Here is a 22,559-nt window from a genome sequence, read left to right as displayed (position 1 = left end):
TCGGGGAGGGCCCGTGGTTATGGTGGCGGTGTGCGACCTTCCGTAGTATCCGTTACAGAGTGTGGACAGATGCGACGAGTGAAGATTATGCACATGTCGGTGGGCACACAAGTGAATTTCACTGGCGAGATTCCGATGCCTGACGAATCAGTGGCTGTCTGGAGTCTCAAACTGGTAAGGGTATTTTGTTGGAGCAGTGCACTGAGCAACGATGGGACCTGTTAGACTGAGTGTTGACTACGTCTAAAGCATCGTGTTTAAGAGTGTTTTGTTGGAGCAAGGCGACAAACGATGATGAGACATGTTAGATGGTGTCGCAGTGAATTATTCGGTTTGGTTGAGTTACGGTGTTTGGTATTCCTGTGAGCCTGAACTGCTTCCGAACAGACACTTGTGCAAATAATTTGTTTCTTAAATTCACCAGGCCGAACTGCTTCGCTCTAGCTTAATTTGATCGTGGTTTGTTGTCATGTGTAAGAGATTCTGCCCTGTTGGATGCAGTAGAATATTGTGAGCCTATCTTGTGGCACATTAAGATTACAGGATTTTTTCGTATTTGTGGTTCTCGTATGTAGTGTGTTCTACCAGGATGGACGAAATAAATTATTGTTAAACTTTTCTGTGGCACATTAACATAGGATATTTTAATGTACTTCTTGCTGCCACGCGTAACAGGTACTGTCTTTTGGAACTGGTAATTTATTGTCACAATCTTGAGCAGCACATTTAGATCGAAGCCTTGCAATAAGATATTTTAGTTATTTCTGAATTATAATGGCTGTCGAATAAATAATAGTTGAATAGAAGTAACCATATACAGTAACTGTGTGAATGTTGACAACATTGTATGTTAATATTACCTCTCGTGGCTGTTACACTGGGTTAAAAAAATCTCAGAACAAACCGCAACTGTGGCTCACGTCATTAAGGAAAACATTTTGCTGCTTTTGATTCAAGTTATTGATGTACTTTTGTAACGATTTCTCCTACGTACTCTGAAGGTAGGTTAAGGGATACATATTTGATTAACTGAACTTAAATTCTGTTGTGGGCAAGGTGAACTGTACGCCCGGATTAATGTACGCCTGGTAATTGAAAAACTCAGTGGGAGCGAATCATAATTCACTACTATTTGTTGCAGTTACTCGTTATTAGTTGAACTGATTAAGAGCTCTGTTGAGAAAGATTAATTTATTATTGTAATAGTTGACCTATTTTTGACTATGTCTACAGTTGTTTTAAGTATTAAGATTGTTTGACATTATCAGGTGTGTATTTTAAGGATTTTCAAATGCTCAGTAGAGTGGAGTGTAAATTTTGATTTATCTGTTGTGAATAAATTTTGTCATCTGCAATTATTGTTCGTGTAGAAACACCCAGCACGCACTGCACCCTCGCCTTTCTACTCGCCGTCCCGGCTCTAGTTGCGCGATCCACAGACAAGCCCTAGCCTCTTAAACTTTACCTAGGAAACTGAACACTGTACTGAAAGTGGTTATCGGCGTAGTTAATGAAATTAAGTCAAGTGCTGTGAATATTCGTTTTTCCCAGTCCTATGTGATGATCTCAATGCTGAACACCTTTGTTTAATCTTTCACTTGACCCTCCTGATGTCAGGGTACACGTTATAATTCATTGAATTTTCTCGAATTTCTAGGAATCATTGCCTGCGACTCCACTAAACTGCAGATTTAAAACTGTCAGCGGAGGCAACAAATACTACTGCTTTAGCAATCACTATAGTACATATCTTGGCGTTTCTTGGTTGACAGTCTGTCCACGGGAAACTGTTCCGATTCCTTGGGTGAGGCTGCGGTCTCTTCACTGTTCTACAACTAAGCTGGATACGAGCCTCTACAAAAGAATGCCGAAACAATGTTATCAATCTTTTTCTGTCGGTTCCTCGTTCAGCCCTCACCGAGCTGCAGAGAGGGACCGATCTTTCATAACGGCGCACTGATTCTGTCGCCAATTGCCAACACGTCATAAACATGGCACCAGCGTAAGTGCCAGTCATTTCTCGCCGATTCTCACAGAGGCATCCCAAGACATTTGCTGTAAAAACTATGAAGCATGAAAGCAATGCCATAGACACATTAAATTCATCAGATGTGGAGTTTTATAAGAGAACAGTGTAGTGTAGATGGCATCAATGTTCAATAAGGCTTTTTGTAAGTTTATTCTGTTTTCCCCCTTCGTCCATATCGAGAGGAATTGTTATGGCATTTTCACAGTTTTGCTAACGTTTTCCTACTTACAGTTTTTAATTTCCAGTTTCTAACAATACCACCACTTGCAAAGTACGTTAGAAATCAGATTAATAATGTTGCTCACGCAGCATATGTTCGCTTTATTGGGCAACAACAAAGTTATTGACTGTGGATGGTATCGTCAGAATGGAAATAATGAAGTCACTGTAAAAAAGTCGTTAATTTTGGCACTTATCTTGAATGGATTCCCACGTAGATTTCGTCGAAGTTGTTATGGCTCATCTTGTTGATTCTAGGGTGATTCCACTTTGACTGCTAGAAGGTCCATATCTGTATTTTAGCAATATATGAAGACCTAACAAATGCGTTTTTCAGGAAATTCTTAATGATCAAACAATCCCAGATCAGAACAATGGTATGGTAGAAATAATTTTTGACTTGGTGTTCACGATCCACATTTTTATTAAACTTCTTGTAAATTCATATATACTTCTTCTTAATTGTCACATCATCAAGAAAACAGTTTTGTATCAATCTTCATGTATTTAATTTCCACTTTAACCAAACACAAGACTTGACTGTTCTTTTACAAAGCGAAATAACAACTTAACTTCTGCAAAGTGAAACAAAGACTGCTATGTGCACATTCGCGCCAAAACGGTTACAAGTAAGTCAAATATTATGACAGTCTCACAGAAATGAATACACACAAGAACCGTATCCCTATAATATATCGATACATCGGAGTACCTATACATTAATAAAACCAAATGTGAATATTGTCACAAAAATATGTCTGTGTTACTTCGCAGAAAAGTAGTACGATATTACTGGTATCGAGAACTGCGGTTGGAGTGCCGTAATGGTCACGTAAATAAAGAGCTATTACAAGTTTCAGTCTAACATTATCATAATGAAAATAAATTTTTTGTGAATATTTTCTAGCTTTATTTCATACCTCGTTGGTTTCCCAGGACTGAATTATATACGAACGTAATTTCAGATTGTTGGGTCAAAAATATGGCATTCATGTTCATGTCAATTAAATAAAAGTTGTATTTTGCATATAATATTGAAATATACTTACCGTTTAGATAGCAAAGTATCTACCTTAAAAATACGCTACTGTTTGGAAAAAGTTGAGCGCCTAGAACGAGAGATGTGATCACACTGAAATTTATTCCACCGATTATGGATATGACACTACAAAAGTGATTAGCATTACAGACCTGTACACGCACTCTGTAGAAATTCAGTATGGAGTAGAGCCGCCACGTGCCGCAATCAGAGCCGCTAAACGTTGTGGCATGGGATCAAAGAGCACCTGAATATGCTGCTGTGGAACGCTCTCTTACACACAGTTTGTAGGCGCCTCCACAGAGCATCAACTGTGGTTGCAGGAGGACCTGAACGAACAAGTTGCCCAACGACCATATCCAAGACGTACTCGTATTACCGAGCGAGATGGTTCAGAGGTTAGCACACTGCACTCGCATTCGGGAGGAGGACGACTGTTCAAACCTGCGTCCAGCCATCCAGATTTAGGTTTTCCGTGATTTCCCGAAATCGCCCCAGGCAGATGCCGGGATGATTCCTTTGAAAGAGCACAGCCGATTTCCCTCCCCATCCTTGACACAATCCTAGCTTGTGTTCCGTCTCTAATGACCTCGATGTCGACGGGATGTTAAACCCGATCTCCCTTCCTTCCTTACCTCCTTCCCAGGCATATCCAATGAGCGAGATATCAGGCGAACGTGCACACCATGGAAGCAGTGGAGTCCGTCGATCGTCGGAGAATGCTTGCACATTCCTCGCTACATTCGGCGGGGCATTGTCCTACTGAAATATGGCACATGGAATAGCCTGGAGGAGGGGCAATACCTCGGGCTGTAAAACCTCCCTGACGTAGCGTTAGCTGTTCAGATTGCCCTCAAAACAAAAGAAGGCGAGGAGGCGAGTTATAGGCAGTGACTCTTCGAACGATCACACTTGGCGTTTGTCCGTTATGCCGCCCAACAATAGTCTGTCCGAGTGCGTCTGACGCGTACGCGGCCATCACTTTCGGGCTAACTGAAGCGGGACCCGTCCGAAAATGCTATATTTTGCCACTAAGCATGCCAGTGTCGACGTTCACGTGCTCAGTACAGTCTGCGGCATTGGCAGGTTCTGGTCAGCGGAAGTCGAGTCAATGGCACGCGTACCAGCAGTCCAGCCCGCGAAAAGCGGCGTCGAACCGTCGATGCAGACTTATTCACACCCGTTGCAGCGCTTCAACATCGCGACAACATTTAGGACGGAGCTGTTCTGTCCGTTGCCACCAAACTGACAAGAAGGTGGTCATCTAGTGTTGTGGTCACATTGTGTCATCTAGTACCCCGTCGACGCTGGGTTCGGACCTCTTCTCTCCGCTGGTTCCACATACATCTCACTGTTGAAGCAGTGTGCCCTGTACGAGCTGCAGTGCCACGGAAAGACAGATCTGCCTCCCGGACACTAATCATTCTACCGCGTTCGAACGCACTCACAAGCTGATACTCCACCCTGTGATGTCGGCAAGGCATTGTGGCGCCCGGTTACAAGTTTCCACTTCGCATGGCAGCTCCGCACTGATTGAGCGTTGGCTAACACTAACCTGTAGGGGCACACAGAAATGGGCGCTGTTGGACCTTTGTGTACGCCACTTCCCTGCCATTTAAGTTACTTACTATGGCTCTGCTGTTGTACACGTCCTCTTATCTTGGCGTGTTGTAAAAATTGGTTCAAATGGCTCTGAGCACTATGGGACTTAACATCTATGGTCATCAGTCCCCTGGAACTTAGAACTACTTAAACCTAACTAACCTAAGGACATCACACAACACCCAGTCATCGCGAGGCAGAGAAAATCCCTAACCCCGCCGGGAATCGAACCCGGGAACCCGGGCACGGGAAGCGAGAACGCTACCGCACGACCACAAGCTGCGGACGGCGTGTTGTAGACCATTGCTTCTCTCTAATAGAAAGCGTCATGACGGATAGAGGGATTAGTGAACACAAGGTCATTGTAGCAAGGCTTAAAACCATATCAACCAAAACCACTAAAAATAAATGCAAAATATATCTATTTAAAACAGCAGATAAAAATCCGCTTGATGCCTTCATAAGAGAGAGTCTCTATTCCTTGCAAGCTCATTATGTAAGTGTAGACCAGATATGGCTCAAATTCAAAGATACAGTATCGACAGCAATAGACAGATTCAAATGGCTCTGAGCACTGTGGGACTTAACATCTGAGGTCATCAGTCCCCTAGAACTTAGAACTACTTAAACCTAACAAACCTAAGGACATGACATACATCCATGCCCGAGGCAGGATTCGAACCTGCGACCGTAGCGAATAGACAGATTCAAAATACCGCATAGTTAATAAGAGACGGGGCTGATCCACCATGGTAGACAAAACACGTCAGAACACTGTTGCAGAAGCAACGAAAAAAGCATGCCAAACTCAGAAGAACGCAAAATCCCCAAGACTGGCTAAGTTTCACGAAAGCTCGAAGTTTAGTGTGGACGTCAATGCGAGATGCTTTTAATAGTTTCCACAATGAAATATTGTCTCAAAATATAGTAGGAAACCCAAAGAGATTCTGGTCGTATGTAAAGTACACCAGTGGCAAATAACAGTTAATACCGTCACTGCGCGACAGCGATGGAAATGTTACCGATGATAGTGTCACTAAAGCGGAGTTACTAAATACAGTTTTCCGTAATTCCTTCACGAAAGAAGAGGAAGTAAATATTTCAGAATTCGAAACCAGAACAACTGTTAGCGTGAGGACATAAAAGTAGATACCTTAGCTGTTGCGAAATAACTCAAATCACTTAAGAAAGGCAAGTCTTCCGGTCCAGATGGTATACCAATCAAGTTCCTTTCAGAGTATGCAGACACAATAGCGCCTTTCTTAGCAATCATATACAACCGCTCACTTGACGAAACGTCTGTTCCTAAAGAATGGAAAGTAGCACAGGTCACACTAATATTCAAGAAATAGGAGTAACCCATTGAATTTCAGACGCATATCACTGACCTCAATTTGCAGTGGGATTTTGGAGCATATACTGTACTCTAACATTATGAATCACCTTGAAGAAAATGACTTATTGATACATAACCAACATGGATTGAGAAAACATCGTTCTTGTGAACGCAGCTTGCTCTTTATTCACATGAAGTAATGAGCGCTGTCGACAAGGGATCTCAGATCGATTCCATATTCCTAGATTTCCAGAAGGCTTTTGATACCGTTCCTCACAAGCGACTATTGATCAAATTGCGTGCATATGGAGTATCGTCTCAGTTATGTGACTGGATTCGTGATTTCCTCTCAGAGAGGTCACAGTTCGTAGTGATAGACGGTAAATCATCAAGTATAACAGAAGTGATATCTGGCGTTCCGCAAGGTAGTGTCATAGGCCCTCTGCTGTTCGTGGTTTACGTACATGGTCTAGGTGATAATATGAGCACCGCCTTAGATTGTTTGCAAATGACGCTCTAATTTACCGTCTAGTAAAATCATCAGACGATCAATTCCAATTACAGAATGATCTGGAGAGAATTTCTGTATGGTGCGAAAAGTGGCAATTGGCACTAAACAAAGAAAAGTGCGAGGTCATTCACATGGGTACTAAAAGAAATCCGATAAATCTCACAAATCTAAGGGCTGTCAATTCGATTAAATACCTTGGAATTATAATTACGAGCAACTTAAATTGGGAATACCACATAGACAATATTGTGGGGAAGGCGAATCAAAGACTGCGCTTTGTTGGCAGAACACTTAGAAATGCGACAAACTCACTAAAGAGACAGCCTACATTACACTTGTCCGTCCTCTGCTGGAATATTGCTGCGTGGTATAGGATCCTTGACGGGTATGATTGGCGGAGGACATCGAAAAAGTGCAAAGAAGGGAAGCTCGTTTCGTGTTATCGCGCAATAGGGGTGAGGGTGTCACTGATATGATACGCGAGTTGGGCTGGCAGTCACTGAAACAAAGGCGGATTTCTTTGCGGCGAGATCTATTTACGAAATTTCAGTCGCCAACATTCTCTTCCGAATGCGAAAATATTTTGTTGACACCCATCTACGTAGAGAAAAATGATAATTATAATAAAATAAGAGAAATCGGAGTTCGAACGGAAAGATTTAGGTGTTCCTTTTTCCCATGCGCCGTTCGGGAGTGGAATGGTAGAGTAGTAGTATGAAAATGGTTCGATGAACCCTCTGCCAGGCACTTGAGTGCGAATTGCAGAGTAACCATGTAGATGTAGATGTAGATGTAGATGTGTGTTTCACTTTTTACAAACGGTAGTGTACTAAGTAGGTATCTATCGATCTTTTGAGATACAATATGTTTTGTAAATTTCTTGACAAACTTAGTTTTTGGGACGTGTTACGATTTCAGATTTACTAAATCAGTTATATCAAAACCGACAATTCGCTCCCTCTTCGAAAAATTCCTGTGCTATCCAGTGATGCACGACAGTGAGGGCAGTAACACGCTATGGGGGATACTCCGCTGGGCTTCAAGGGGTCTATGGTAGTAATCGTAGGCACCATGACAGCTGTGGGCTATATGAACATTGTTCGGTTAACACAACATTCAAGATCCCAATAACATTTGATTATTACGACCGGTTTCGTCTTATGCTAAAGCCATCCTCAGATTCTTTGGTCCCCCTGTGGCTGGTGCTGGCGGCTTCTCGGTTTTTCATGTGATACCACGATCGTACTACTGTACAGCACCAGCCACACGGGGCCCAAATAATCCGAAACCGGTCGTAATAAGCAAATGTTATTGCGATCTCGACTGTTGTGTTGACCAAAGTATAGCACCAGATCGCTGCGCTCTACAGACAATGTTGTCTAAATTTATACATGAACATTGTGGCAGACCACCTGTATACCGTAATTCTTGATGCCTTCTGTAACGAATGGAACCTCCCAGCACAATAACGGTCCGTGTCACTGGGCCATAATTGTGCTACGGTCGTTTTGGGAGCATGACAGACTACTCACGTTGATGCTTTGGTCACCAATTTTGGTTGATATGAGTCTGAAGGAAAACACCTGAGGCGCCCTCAGGCCGTCGGTACATAGCGTCTATCTGAGTACGCATTTCAAAGCAGACCACAACAAAGAACTGACAAACTTTTATCTACACTTAGCCAGTACGTGAGTTCCAGAGCCGTCCGAGATTTCTCACTAAAAGGTCGCCTCGGTGAACCTGTATCCGACATCAAACAAGATAAATTATCATCAGTCATCAAAAAGAAGTTAATCGAGATCCATGAAGCTGATAACAGTGAACTTCAACAGCGTGTCACTCAAAACAAATGATCATTACGTTGCAATTCTTCACACTTTTATGAATAGGGTTTTCGCGGCATATTTGTCCCGTTTCTCCGTTCGCTGGCCAACATCTACAGCTTGAGGAAGTGGAGGAACGCCTGCGTCTTATGCAACCGTTGATGTAGTAGGGTCTCGAGGTAAGCTAGCCTTAAGGCTCAAACTGCTTCCACCTAAGAACGTATGATACCAGATACCCATTCACTATGTTCGTACATCTATCTCATCTTACACGAGGACCTTTAGAAATGTGGAACGAGTTCAAGCTGTACATAAACAAAAAGAAGCGTTTGTCAGAAACTGTGTTACTAATTAACTATGGTTGAACTTCTACAAATTATTTGGCTTCATTCAGGCTACATGTAACACGTAAAAATAGAAGTAATGCCTTTACTTTGAAAAACTGCTGTTTCCTCTATTATATTAAATACCTGCTGGAAAGGCTTAATATCCACATGATCACTTTGTATTTTAATGTAGCACAACAGTTGTGAACCATAGATTTGCCCGGCGTCTTATATGTTTATGCTCTTCACGGATATGCTGCTGGATGTGATCGTCTTCACTACACGATATTTCGGCGATCCATCTGGCCGCCATCTTCAGTTCCTGCACCTGAAGATGGCGACCAGATGGATCGCCGAAATATCGTGTAGTGAAGACGATCATATCCGGCAGTATACCCGTGAAGAGCATAGCACAACAGTTGTTTGCATTGATAACAACAAACGCCTGGTTACGATGCACATTACCACTTATCACGCAGTTAACGGAACTCTTCGATCTTAGTTTGTAAAGTAGTTTCTAATAAGACATGTTTGTATTTTTCATTTAGATTACTAGCTTACAAAGTTCTTGCTTTATATCTTGAGATAGAACCAGCTTGTTCTATAGGTCGGGCCGAGTCTAGGGTGGAACTAATTCGGTTTAACAAGATCTTTGTGAAAATTTTGTACAAAATTGAGAGCAAGCTGATAGGACGGTAGTTTTTAATATTGTGAATACTTCGTTTTTTGTGTATCAAAATAATCTTAGCCTTGTTCCACGATAGTGGGATTGAAGCATAGTACAGGCAGGAAGTAAATACTTTTGCCAAGTGATTTATTGTTACCTCTCCTGCCAGTTTGAGGATATCAACGCTGAGCTCATCATCACTCGGCACTGTTCCCTTCTTCATGCTATCTAGAGCACACTTGACTTCCGATGGGAGTATACCTGGAACACTAGGTATATCATTTAAATTAGATACACTCAAATTTTCTCCTGGATTGCTATACAAATTGCTATAAAAGTCTCTGATGAACTTCAAAACCGCCTCTTTTTCAGTGATTCGACTGTCATTTCCATCGAGTGCGATAATCTGCTTTTTACCGATTGTGAGTTTGCGTTTGGCTGACTTTAAACTTGTCTTGTTCTCCAAGCTTGCTCGTAAGGTGTCTTCAGTGAATTTCTGTATGTCAGTTTTCATTTCTCTTCGCACTGCCTTACATAGTTCGGAATACGCAACCATGTCACGATCGGTTTGGATTTTCAATTCTCTCCTCTGTTGTAAAAGGGTTTCAGTTTTGGCACTGAATTTCTTTGGTTGTTTACTTTTTTGGCATAGGCCACCGACTTCTTGTGCACTTGAAACAATCATTTTCGTCAAATCACAAGATTCCGAAGCAATTTCAGCACTATTGACCACATTCTGACCGTTAGTGAAGTGATAAGCAGAGCGAATGAATAACAACTGCCTCTCTGCATTGCCTTTGTTGACTTTGAAAAGGCATTTGACTCCGTTAGCCATGTAGCTGTCCTCCAAGCTTTGAGTGAGCAAGGAGTGGGAGCAGCATACATTGAAGTGCTCAGGAGAATCTACGAGAATTCTTCAGCTTATGTTAACATCGGCGAATCAACTCAAGAATTCCGCATCATGAGGGGTGTCAAGCAAGGCGATCCCATCTCCCCAAAACTGTTCTCTGCTGTATTGGAAATGGCTATGTCAAAGCTGAGCTGGGAAGGTAAGGGAATTAGAATTAATGGAAGAAGGCTTACCAACTTGAGATTTGCTGATGATATTGCCTTACTGGCCAAAGACTTCGCAGAGATCCAAAGCTTAGTTACAGATCTTGCATCGGAATGTCAGCTGGTTGGCTTGAACATGAACCTTTCCAAAACAAAAGTAATATCCAACAAATGGGTCCCTGCTGGAGATGTGAAAGTCAAGGACATTCTACTAGAAGAGGTCAGTGAATATGTCTACCTTGGCCAGATTATAAATATGAAGGGAGACATAAGGCCAGAAATCTATCGACGCATCAAGCTTGGCTGGCAAGCATTTGGGAAGAATTCAAAAGTATTCAGATCAAAAATACCAGTAAATCTGAAGAAAGCAGTATTTGATCAATGCATTCTTCCTGTGATGACGTATGGCTGCAAGACATGGACACTGAACTCATTCACAAAAGGGAAACATAGGACAGCACAGAGAGCCATGGAGAGATCAATGCTGGGCTATACAAGAATAGACAGGAAAAGGGCAGATGACATCCGGTCTGTGACGAAGGTTAATGACATCTTAGAGAGAGTAGGTTCCTTGAAATGGCAGTGGGCTGGCCACGTTGCAAGAAAAAAAGACAACAGATGGACGAAGCTAGTACTGGAGTGGAGTCCGAGAGAGCACCGGAGGCCTAGAGGAAGACCACCAGACAGTTGGGACAAAGACATCAAGAAGATCACTGGTAACACCTGGCAGAGAACTGCCCAAGACCGTCCCACTTGGAGAAGACTTCTGAAAGCCTACCTGAATCCACGACTCGAAGAGGCCACATCATCTAATGATTGAATTGGCTGATGATGATGATGATGATGATGATGATGATGATCTTGAGATAGATTACTGCAGAAGCATTGCGCCAGAATACTGAACGCCAATCACAGGCGCAAACAAGAACGCGAAGTCCACATGAAAATTATTTTTGATTCTTGTACTGTGTTCGTGGAATTCGCAGTTCAGATCGGAATGAATTTTGTAATTATTAACAAACAGCATTAAGGGGAAAACATAATGTGAAATGAGTACAGGAACTTAAAAATCTTTTGGTAGCCCTCTGCACCATGTGGGGTTATCTACACTATAGTATACGGCTGTTAGGCACACTGGAAAGGCAGAAGGTTAATAAGGATATCCATCAAAGCAAAAAATGACACATTGGGTGGATGAGGATATACAAGAAATGAGCATTGGAAGGGGTGCAAGGCAAGGATGCTCAATGTCGCCAAAGTTGTCCAACAAACATGGAGAATTGATAGGTAAGGATATGGAGAATGCAAGAGGCGTTGTAGTTCGAGAAAAAAGGATGAAATACGCGGATGATCAAGCAGTGCTAGCGGAATCGGAAAAAAAGCTGCAGAATATATCGAAGGGTATTACAAGAAGGGGCGAGGAGGATGGAATGAAGATAAATGCAGGAAAGGCAAAAGTGATTGGAATAAGCAAGAAGGAAGAAAGACAGAACAAGTAAAATCCTTTCTTTACCTAGAAGGTTTAATGACATAGAACGGAATTTGTACAGAGAAAATGAGGAGGAAGGTATCTGTGGGAGAGAGAGCATTTGAAAAGATGAAGCAGTTTCTAACGTCCACAAGAATTCCAACTGCTGAGGAAGGGATTTGCTAAAAGTTATGTTGTAGTATAGTGTTATACAGGGTGAATTATGGACAGTTAAACAGAAAGAAGAAAGCTATTTAGAAAGTTTTGAAAAGGGGCTATGAAGAAGAATGCTTAAGATGAAGTGGATTGGTGGTCGAGAGGTTCTAGGCACTACAGTCTGGAACCACGCGACCGTTACGGTCGCAGGTTCGAATCCTGCCTCGGGCATGAATGTGTGTGATGTGCTTAGGTTAGTTAGGTTTAAGTAGTTCTAAGTTCTAGGGGACTGATGACCTCAGAAGTTAAGTCCCATAGTGCTCAGAGCCATTTTTACACTCTTTGATAAACATATGACCCGCAATCTGACAGTTATTTATATGAGCTGTAGAATGGTCTGTCCCCCCAATCTGTTCATTGATGCGTGGTCATATCTCAGATTTGTGACAGCATAGTTCGCACTTCAAAAGATCACTTTTGCCATTAAATTTCAAACAGGATATGAAATAAATTAAGGAAACCCGATGTTTCTACTTACACTCTAAACAGATGGGGGCACGCACTATTAGCAGTTATTAAATTAACTGCTACTAACAGGTGAGATGTTATTACAGTAACTGTTGTTTCACTGTCAGTAAAGTAATTCTTTGCCGCCTCTAATTCTGTAGATGATCTGCTAAAGAGGTCCTTTTCCAGTAGATCTTTGGAAGAGCAAGTATGAGTTAAAGATTTAGGTAGTCCTAACCCAAATTTAAATCTAATAAGGTTTGAAGAGTTAGGTAGACCCACTCCAAATTTAAATCTAATAGGGGGAAGATGTGGGATGAGAATCATCGACTTGGCTCGAATTATGTGAGTAGAAGCGAGATAGTAGACTATTTTGCCTGTGTAGGTCGAAGGAGCACGTAAAAAGGTAAAATGCTCTCTGAAGATTTATGAACAAGGTATGAATGACTTTTTAACAGTGCTACATGAACCTGTGCCACGGTGCAGTCGTCAAGTGCACAGAATGGCAATATGTCGGGTCAGAATTGAATCCAACTGTTCCATTTCTTTTCTTTCATTTTATTTTATTTTATTTCTCGCAACGCTTAATATTATTTATAAAATACGAATATATTTAAACAGCTTTCTTCATTTATGTAAAACAAATATATTCAATTTAGTTACGATTACCACCTTTATAAGTCAAAAGGCTATAGATGGTGGTAATAAAAGCGAATATACAAGGGAATTCAGTGTGAAAGTGTATGAAAAGAATTAGATCCACAGATGTGATGTTAATAATGCACCTCTTTGCTTTCAGTGTTTGCTGTTCGGGTATGGTGATGAGCAGGGTATAGGGGAGTGAAAGATATTAATGCACTGATAAAAAAATACATAGCAGTAATCATAAACATACAAACAACATACTTGATGTTAGTGCATTAGGTAAAGCAAATATCGCAAAAACATTAAGCCGCACTTATCACAGTGATAGAATAAAACAATCTTTTTTTTTTTTTAATACAGTAGGACATCGGCAAAATTTTGCAGGAACCAGCCATTGTAAAGGGGAAAGAAAAGAAAATAATCAAGTAAGCTAGGAGAGCACTGGTCGAATAGTATGGTGAGAAATGTTTTTGTTGCTGGTGTATATGTGCGTGCATTGCCATGACAACCGTGAGTGAGTAGCTGCCTTCACCTGCCGACAGGTGTTCTGAGGTGACGGGATCCATCCTGACGAATGGGTCACCACGCAACCTGCGCCAGTTCCGCAAGATGTCGCGCTACATCATGCAGGAGGACCTAGTGCAGCCTCACCTCACCGTGTTGGAGGCCATGCTCATCGCTGCTGACCTGAAGCTGGGCAACCACCTCACCAGGAGCCAGAAGCACACAGCCGTGAGTCTTGCTGTTTCCCGCACTATCCGATTTTAAACAAAAAGAAACGTGTTGCCACCGATTCAGATTATGGTAGTCTGTATTGGTAAGTGTTCCTGTGCATGAAATTTCTGAGCAGATTAAAATGTGTGCAGAGCTGAAAGCAGCCTGGACCATCGTCATTCGCGGGTAGGCACTCTCATCAGTAGCGAGTTGTTTTCATGTGTTGCTTCCTTTGTTAGCATAAAATAGTGTGAGTTGTTGGCATTTCAAGTTGTTGCTGCAACATGGTGGTTACGTGCAAACCGGTGACAAGTGAAATAATAAGTACAGAGGACTTGCGAGATACAACTAATTTATTACTGATCAACAGTTTAACCCAAAGGGCACAGTATCTACCCAAAAACTTTGTACAAGTCTCTCTTATTCACAAATCAGAAAAATACATTACACTATACCTTTCTAATTGAATTAGGTGGAAACAAGAATTTCTTATAAGCGCTTCAGTAATAAAAGGTAAAATCAGTTTCATTTAACAAGGGCACTTGAATAATAAAGGTGAAACAAGTTTCTTTTGAAGAGGATACACAAGTCGGAAAAAAATACATTACCCAAAACCTTTCTGATTGAATTACTTGCAAACAAGAACTTCTTACAACTTCTATACTAATTGTAACCATTTCAATAAAGAAGGTAAAATCAGTTTCATTTAACAAAGGACACTTGAATAATAAATGTGAAATAAGTTTCTTTTAAATAGGTCACCTGGGCAAACGAAATAGGACAATTCACATAATTTCCAATTTCCGCTACCCATCAAGTATTTCTCCAAGTTCAACTCCCGCTGCACGTAAGGTATAATTCAGAAGTCTCCTTCCTTTATGGTTTTGAAAGTAAATATATAAGCAGTATAGCAAACGGAACAGACGCCTTGGCGTCCCAATGCAGAGGAAACATGACTTAATGCAAGATTCCAACTCACGGCAACCAGAAGAACTCAGTGGCCGCCGTATCGGTTGCCATTTTCCCCGCGGCCAAAAGAACCTCCGTTCCCTCCGGTACTGGTTGGCCAAGGCGCCGTACTCCGGACATCGATTTTGACATGGACTATGTTCCACGTTGTAGTGCTGCAACAGAAAAGCACAAAACACAGCCACAGCCAAAATAAACAATGTTAACAGCCCCAGAATATAGTAAGATAAAATTCTGCAAAGATAGATCACACCAAGACAAAGGCAAATTAAAAATGGTTAAAAGAGTTAACTGTAGACCTCAAATTTCAAAATATGTAAAACTGCCCCAGCACAAACAGACTAGTTTTAAAAGGGCAACGATATTACAAAGCATAATATTATTACACCAGAATGTCGCAATTCCAGTACAATACTGACACTCATAAGTAAAGGTGGAAGTTAATGATAAAACAGGTAGGTCCGATTGCAAAACTAGAAAGCTTGAATGTCTACTTCTTCAATAGACAGCTCCATGGTACATAGTTCTACTCCAAAATCAATAACACATTGCTCAGCGTCCTGTGTAGAAGACCATGGCCCAGCCACGCCTCTAGAACTTGCAACAACAGGCCCGCTTCCACACTCCGAGCCACATACACCGGTCAAATCCAGCTAACTCCACGCAAACACAAGTTTCACCCTCTGAGCAGCTACGCGTACCGGCCATTCCGAAGCCAAAACCCAGCCTGCCCGCCAGCCTACCAGCACCACCACCGGCCAACGAGGCAAAGATAAGCAACGCCAGAGGGAAACAATCGATCCATGTGAATCGAACGGAGAAAGCAATTGGCGCTGACGCCTCCCCACGTATCAGATACATTATGTTTCTAAATGTCATTTTCTTTTTTGTTATTTTTCTTCTTCGACGCGACCAGTAACCACGCACTTTACCTTCTCGTGCGCTGTTGTATTTTCCCATTTTTCGCTTTGGTCACATTTTCACTTTGATCACATTTTTCCCAGCTCAGATGGCGTCACAGAAACAAAACAGTGGTGGTAACGGCATTTCTTACTAAGTGCAAGGACTCAAGTTTATATCCCTGTGGCATATACATTTGACCTTTCATGAAGTTCCATTATGTCACAGACTCCAGAGCAAAATTTAAATTAAATTCTCGAACATATTGTTCGATTAAAAAAGTATTCTATATTGGCCTGAAGCTGTGATGCTGAATCCCGTGAGGAATCCCCCTACAACTTTTCTTACGTCCTGTTGATCATTCTAGAAAGATGCTATGAAAGCAAACGCCTTCTTTCTATTATTACCTATTGCCTTTAGATAATTACGTGACAAATTTACACTTTCTTTCTCCAATAAATTTCATATGTGTTTGATCTTTCCAATATCCTTCTGTACCTATCGATTGTGTTGTCAAATTTTCTAACGTCAAATTAGACGTAGGCCTACTAGTCTCTGATCAAACAATATGTTACTCTGTCAATCCTACCATTTTTTTAAATTTTCTTTCACGTTTATCATGAAAATGATATGGTAAAGCCATTTCGAAATTTCAGAAAACGTATACACTTTGAAATCTTATTTAGGTTAGTTCCAATATGATAACCACCTTTTTAGGGATCCTGGTGTATTCATGTTTATTCCTCTAAAAGCTTTATAAATATAAAAAGAAAGGTGACTGTTAGTTTCGAGAACACAGGAGTTTCTTAGTCCTCATCCTAAAGTACAAGTTGCATCTAAAATATTAACTGGATCGATCAGTATCCAAACAGAAACATGTAATAAAAGTGCTGATTCTGCGGTTAAATGTAAATATAGAACCTGTATAATGAATGCCACTTCATCATCTTGGGGCTGAAACTCTTTTCTTCCATGTTTGCTTTAACAATATATATGATTTTGGATAGGGTCCGCCTTTAGCAAAACACATTTTTTGTTTCTTAACCCAAACATGTTTCACTGCAGTTGCAGCATCTTCAGTGGGCTTTTATTTTCCATCTGTTAAAGATAAATAGTGTTCTTTGCTATTTGTATACATGTAGCTATTAGTTTTTTAATTCGTGTTACAGACATTTGAAAAAACATAAATTACAAATTCATACCTTTTTACCACATGGTGTGGTTTTTCTGATGTGTTGTCTTTCTACAGTGACCGTTTTTTTGCACAGTTTGTCATCTGCAACCACTTATATCTTAAAGTAGACAAATTGTTTGAGCCAAAATTACGATTTGTAAACTTGTTATTTCTATGTCTGAAATGATTTACATTATCCTTTTAATCATCTTCATCACTTTCAAACACTATATATTGAGTTGTCACTGTCACTGTAACTGCTTCACTGCTTTACCAGCTGTAAAAACATACATGGCAGGCAGTGGAACAATTGAAGGTGTAAAAACAAGATGGCTGACAGTGGAACAATTCAAAGTGTTCCTGGTGGGTGTTCTGAATCTTTCAGGAATGAATGTTATTACCACAATGATGAACTCAAATCATTAGCAGCTGCTGGCCAGTGTGGCCGAGTGGTTCTAGGCACTTCAGTCTGGATCCGCGCGACCGCTACGGTCACAGGTTCGAATCCTGCCTCGGGCATGGATGTGTGTGATGTCCTTAGGTTAGTTAGGTTTAAGTCGTTATAAGTTCTAGGGGACTGATGACCTCAGATGTAAAGTCCCATAGTTCTCAGAACTATTTGAACCATTAGCAGCTAATAAGAATGTGAAGCAAGCTGTATTCAGTAGTATTATTTGCACTAATTGTTTATTTTATGAAAAATCTGTAAGCATCAATCCATAAATATGAATCTAACTAGACTACTGTAAATACGTATTACAACTACACAGGATAAGTTTAACTGTATTTTATATAACTGTTTTTATATCAGAAATCCATCGCAAAGTAACACACAGTAGGTGACGTCATTACATTTTCCTAGTGGAAACGTTTTAAAATGCAGGGAGCTCTCCTTGCTTCCATCCAACAATGTTCCCAATCACCACTGACAGAATCTTATTTAAGAACTTGTTGTTATTGAGGTTTTCAGCAGCGTGAGTCCTAGGCTATTTTACTAACTACAGTGTAGGAAACAGGCAGCAAAGTAGAGTTACCTCCTCTAACAGTGACGATCTCTGCGCACGTCTGCATTCGGACCAACTGCCAGCTGCCACAACACTTTACAGACTCACGTGGCAGGCTATGTAACAGTCAGAGCACTTCAGAAATCATTCAGTAAGTCGTCAGGAGGTGGACTGGAAAACAAATTATTGCTGCTGTCCGACTCATATATAACGCAAAATGGAGTACCGCTTAATGTGGTTGAGTGCAACCTATTGCCGGCCGTTGTGGCCGAGCGGTTCTAGGCGCTTCAGTCAGGAACCGCGCTGCTGCTACGGTCGCAGGTTCGAATCCTGCCTCGGGCATGGATGTGTGTGATGTCCTTAGGTTGGTTAGATCTAAGTAGTTCTACGTGTAGGGGACTGATGACCTCAGTTGTTAAGTCCCATCTATAGTGCTTAGAGCCATTTGAACCATTTTTTTTTGCTAGCAATTACGCTTGGATAATTCCTATCTGGTAATCTAAAAAAAGTCGTTTGTATGACTATCAGGAACTAAATTAAGAACTGGAGAAAACGTGTAAAACTCTGCCTTATTTTGGGTTTTGTCTGTCCTGGACGTACTGCAAATAGAAAATTTCCTTTTTTTGGGGGAGGGGGGGGGGGGGCAAAGCATCAGCAATAGTAATATTGTACTCATTGTGAGTAGATGATTCAAACAACTATACGATCACAATGGTATGGGCGCTCAGTAAGTAAATGCTGTCACGTTGTCTGGGTGCTTTGAACGGTGGTAGCGGTGGCGCACTAAATCTTGTGCTGACGTCCTAAGCCATTGTCTCTTCTTATCGGCAACAACGCTGATTAAGCTCTACCTATTTCATCCAGTTCCGCAAGCTAGTATCTACTACCCACAGATTTTTGAATACACCGCCTCAAATTCCCCTCAAGAGCAAGCAGAGAATGGATCCAAAAACTCCTAACGTTAAAAGGGAACACCTGTCACACTGCTCAACCTAGTACACGAAGCTCAGAATAAGTTAAACATTGCTCACATTACACTTAAATCACGCACCACTGTTTGCCAAATACATCCCAAAATCAATTTAGAACCAAAGTCGCTTGTATTTGGCACCAGTTTGAATAATTTGATTTGAATAACGTAGTTCTTAATTCATGAGCTTTTAATGATCCAAAAATGACTATGGAGTTCATCATTGTGATAATTGCGAGTACATTAATTCTGCGGATAACTGCATAACAAATATTATCATCTTCTATGCGTCTAAGGAGACATTGGTTGTACAGGGTGTTCAAAAAAAAAAAGTGTCGACTACTTTGACAGGAGGTAGTACTCATCGAAACAAGAAAAATAAGTCCGATAAACGTGGGTCCGAAGCCGCATACTTCCCGAGATTAAACATGTGTTTTTACGAAGGGCTGCGCGACGCTTGGTTACAGGTATTACACTACTGGCCATTAAAATTGCTACATCACGAAGATGACTTGCTACAGACGCGAAATTTAACCGACAGGAAGAAGATGCTGTGATATGCAAATGATTAGCTTTTCAGAGCATTCACACAAGGTTGGCGCCGGTGGCGACACCTACAACGTGCTCACATGAGGAAAGTTTCCAACCGATCTCTCATACACAAACAGCAGTTGACCGGCGTTGCCTGTTAAAACGTTGTTGTGATGCCTCGTGTAAGGAGGAGAAATGCGTACCATCACGTTTCCGACTTTGATAAAGGTCGGATTGTAGCTTATCGCGATCGCGGTTTATCGTATCACGACATTGCTGCTCGCGTTTGGTCGAGACCCAGTGACTGTTAGCAGAATATGGAATCGGTGGGTTCAGGAGGGTAATACGGAACGCCGTATCACTAGCAGTCGAGATGACAGGCATCTTATCCGCATGGCTGTAACGGATCGTGCAGCCACATCTCGATCCCTGAGTCAACAGATGGTTACGTTTGCAAGACAACAACCATCTGCACGAACAGTTCGACGACGTTTGCAGCAGCATGGACTATCAGCTCGGAGACCATGGCTGCGGTTACCTTTGACGCTACATCACAGACAGGAGCACCTGCGATGGTATATTCAACGACGAACCTGGGTGCACGAATGGCAAAACGTCATTTTTTCGGATGAATCCAGGTTCTGTTTACAACATCATGATGGTCGCATCCGTGTTTGACGACAACGCGATGAATGCACATTGGAAGCGTGTATTCGTCATCGCCACACTGGCGTATCACCTGGCGTGATGGTATGGGGTGCCATTGGTTACACGTCTCGGTCATCTCTTGTTCGCACTGACGGTGCTCTGAACAGTGGACGTTACATTTCAGATGTGTTACTACCCGTGGCTCTACCCTTCATTCGATCCCCGCGAAACCCTACATTTCAGAAGGATAATGCACGACCGCATATTGCAGGTCCTGTACGGGTCATTCTGGATACAGAAAATGTTCGACTGCTGCCCTGGCCAGCACATTCTCCAGATCTCTCAACAATTGAAAACGTCTGGTCAATGGTGGCCGAGCAACTGTCTCGTCACAATACACCAGTCACTACTCTTGATGAACTGTGGTATCGTGTTGAAGCTGCATGGGTAGCTGTACCTGTACACGCCATCCAAGCTCTGTTTGACTCAATGCCCACGCGTATCAAGGCCGTTATTACGGCTAGAGGTGGTTGTTCTGGGTACTGATTTCTCAGGATGTATGCACCCAAATTGCGTGAAAATGTAATCGCATGTCAGTTCTAGTATAATATATTTGTCCAATGAATACCCGTTTATCATCTGCATTTCTTCTTGGTGTAGCAATTTTAATGGCCAGTAGTGTAGCTCAGTCGTTACATTGGCGCTCCGTCAGATGTGTCAGCAGGGCATTACCTACCATGAGGTGGTCTGCAGTCGGTTGTGTGGTTCGAGTTGCGTTGTAGGCTACGCTACTTTTCGTCGTGTTTGTGTGCCTTATTTGTACATTACTGTCTACCCTGGGTACGTATCATGATGTTTTACCTAGCGGATTCAATGTTTACTGTTATTGCGAATTTTGTATGTACAAATTGTGTACTACAATTGAAATGGCGGATATGATATTCTGCTATAGTTTAGCAAATGGAGGTAGCCTGCGATCCCGAGCCCTCTACGCCGAAACATATCCATAGAGTGGCCTAGCACATCGGGAGACAGACAGTGGAAGGCCCTGCACATTCCACACGCCTGACATGGAGGAGCGTGTGCTATGTTCAGTGGAAGAAACCCCGGGACCAGTGTGCGACGATTAGCAGCAGCAGAAGGCGTCTGTCACTCTCTTACATAGGGTGTAGGCCTACTTCATGAACAATTGCTGTACCCATACATCAACAGCACATTCAGCCGCTAAAGCCATTATGGCAGACAGCGGTTCTGTCAATGGCTATTAGAAAATTGTGCAGCAGATCCACTGTTCACATTCAAGATTTTATTTACCGATGAGGCAAGATTCACGAGAGATGGTGTTGTTAATTTCCATAACAAGCATGTACGGACAGACATAAATCCCCAAGTAATTCAGAAGAGAGGGCATCAACAACGATTCTCAAATAACGTATGGCAGGCGTACTTGGCGATAGGTTAATGGGGCCGTACGTGCTACCACAAAGGCTAACTGTGGCGCATTACTCGGGCTTTCTCATTAATGTAATGCCTACCTTGTTAGAGGCTGTGCCACTGCAGCAACGAATACAAATTTGGTTCATGCATGATGGCGCACCAGCACACTCTCGTCACAATGTGTACGAACATCTAATGCAGACATTTCAGTTCCGCTGGATTGTTCAGGTGGTGGTGGGAGGGGAGGGGGGAGGGGCAGTCATTGGCCTGTTTGTTCCCCAGACCTCAATACCCTAGAATTTTGGTTATGGGAACACTTGAAGGAATTGGTCTACGCCACATCAATCAACGATGTGCGAACACTACAGGATTGCATCTTCAATGTGTGCCACCAGGTACAACAGCTACTGGATATTCTTCAAAGAGTGCATTATTCCTTACGCAGGAGGGCAGAGGGATGCATTGCCATTACCTCCTGTAAACACATTTTTATCGCAGAAAGTATGCAATTCCGAACCCATGTTTATTGGACGTATTTTTCTCGTTTCAATGAGGAATGAGTCTTAAAGTATTCGTCACTTATTTTTAACACCCTGTATATGTTATATTTAGTTAAGCAATCAGCACACTGTTCTGATATATGGTGACCATTGTTTATTTGAAGTAATAGGCCTTGCACTCAGATTCACATATATAATACACACATCAAAAAAAGTTTTGCATCACCTCGGTTCCGAGAGTTCCGGAACCTGTACAGAAAATTGGAATAGAGATCAACGTAAACATCATTTCCGCCCTTTTTATTGCTCATGAAAACCACACATTGCATGT

General features: G+C 41.9%; 1 protein-coding gene across 1 annotated transcript in view; it reads left to right on the top strand.

Moving 5' to 3' along the window:
- Positions 1 to 22,559, top strand: part of LOC126416320 (ATP-binding cassette subfamily G member 4-like) — a 487,342-nt gene that overhangs the window by 405,936 nt on the left and 58,847 nt on the right. The window contains exon 3 of the mRNA XM_050083982.1: positions 13,924 to 14,113. Within this exon, the coding sequence (XP_049939939.1) occupies positions 13,924 to 14,113 (190 nt within the window). The remainder of the gene's footprint in view (positions 1 to 13,923; positions 14,114 to 22,559) is intronic.

This window comes from Schistocerca serialis, chromosome 8, assembly GCF_023864345.2.
Source record: "Schistocerca serialis cubense isolate TAMUIC-IGC-003099 chromosome 8, iqSchSeri2.2, whole genome shotgun sequence".
In the NCBI taxonomy this organism is placed as follows: domain Eukaryota; kingdom Metazoa; phylum Arthropoda; class Insecta; order Orthoptera; family Acrididae; genus Schistocerca; species Schistocerca serialis.
This window is presented reverse-complemented; position numbering and strand designations above follow the sequence as displayed.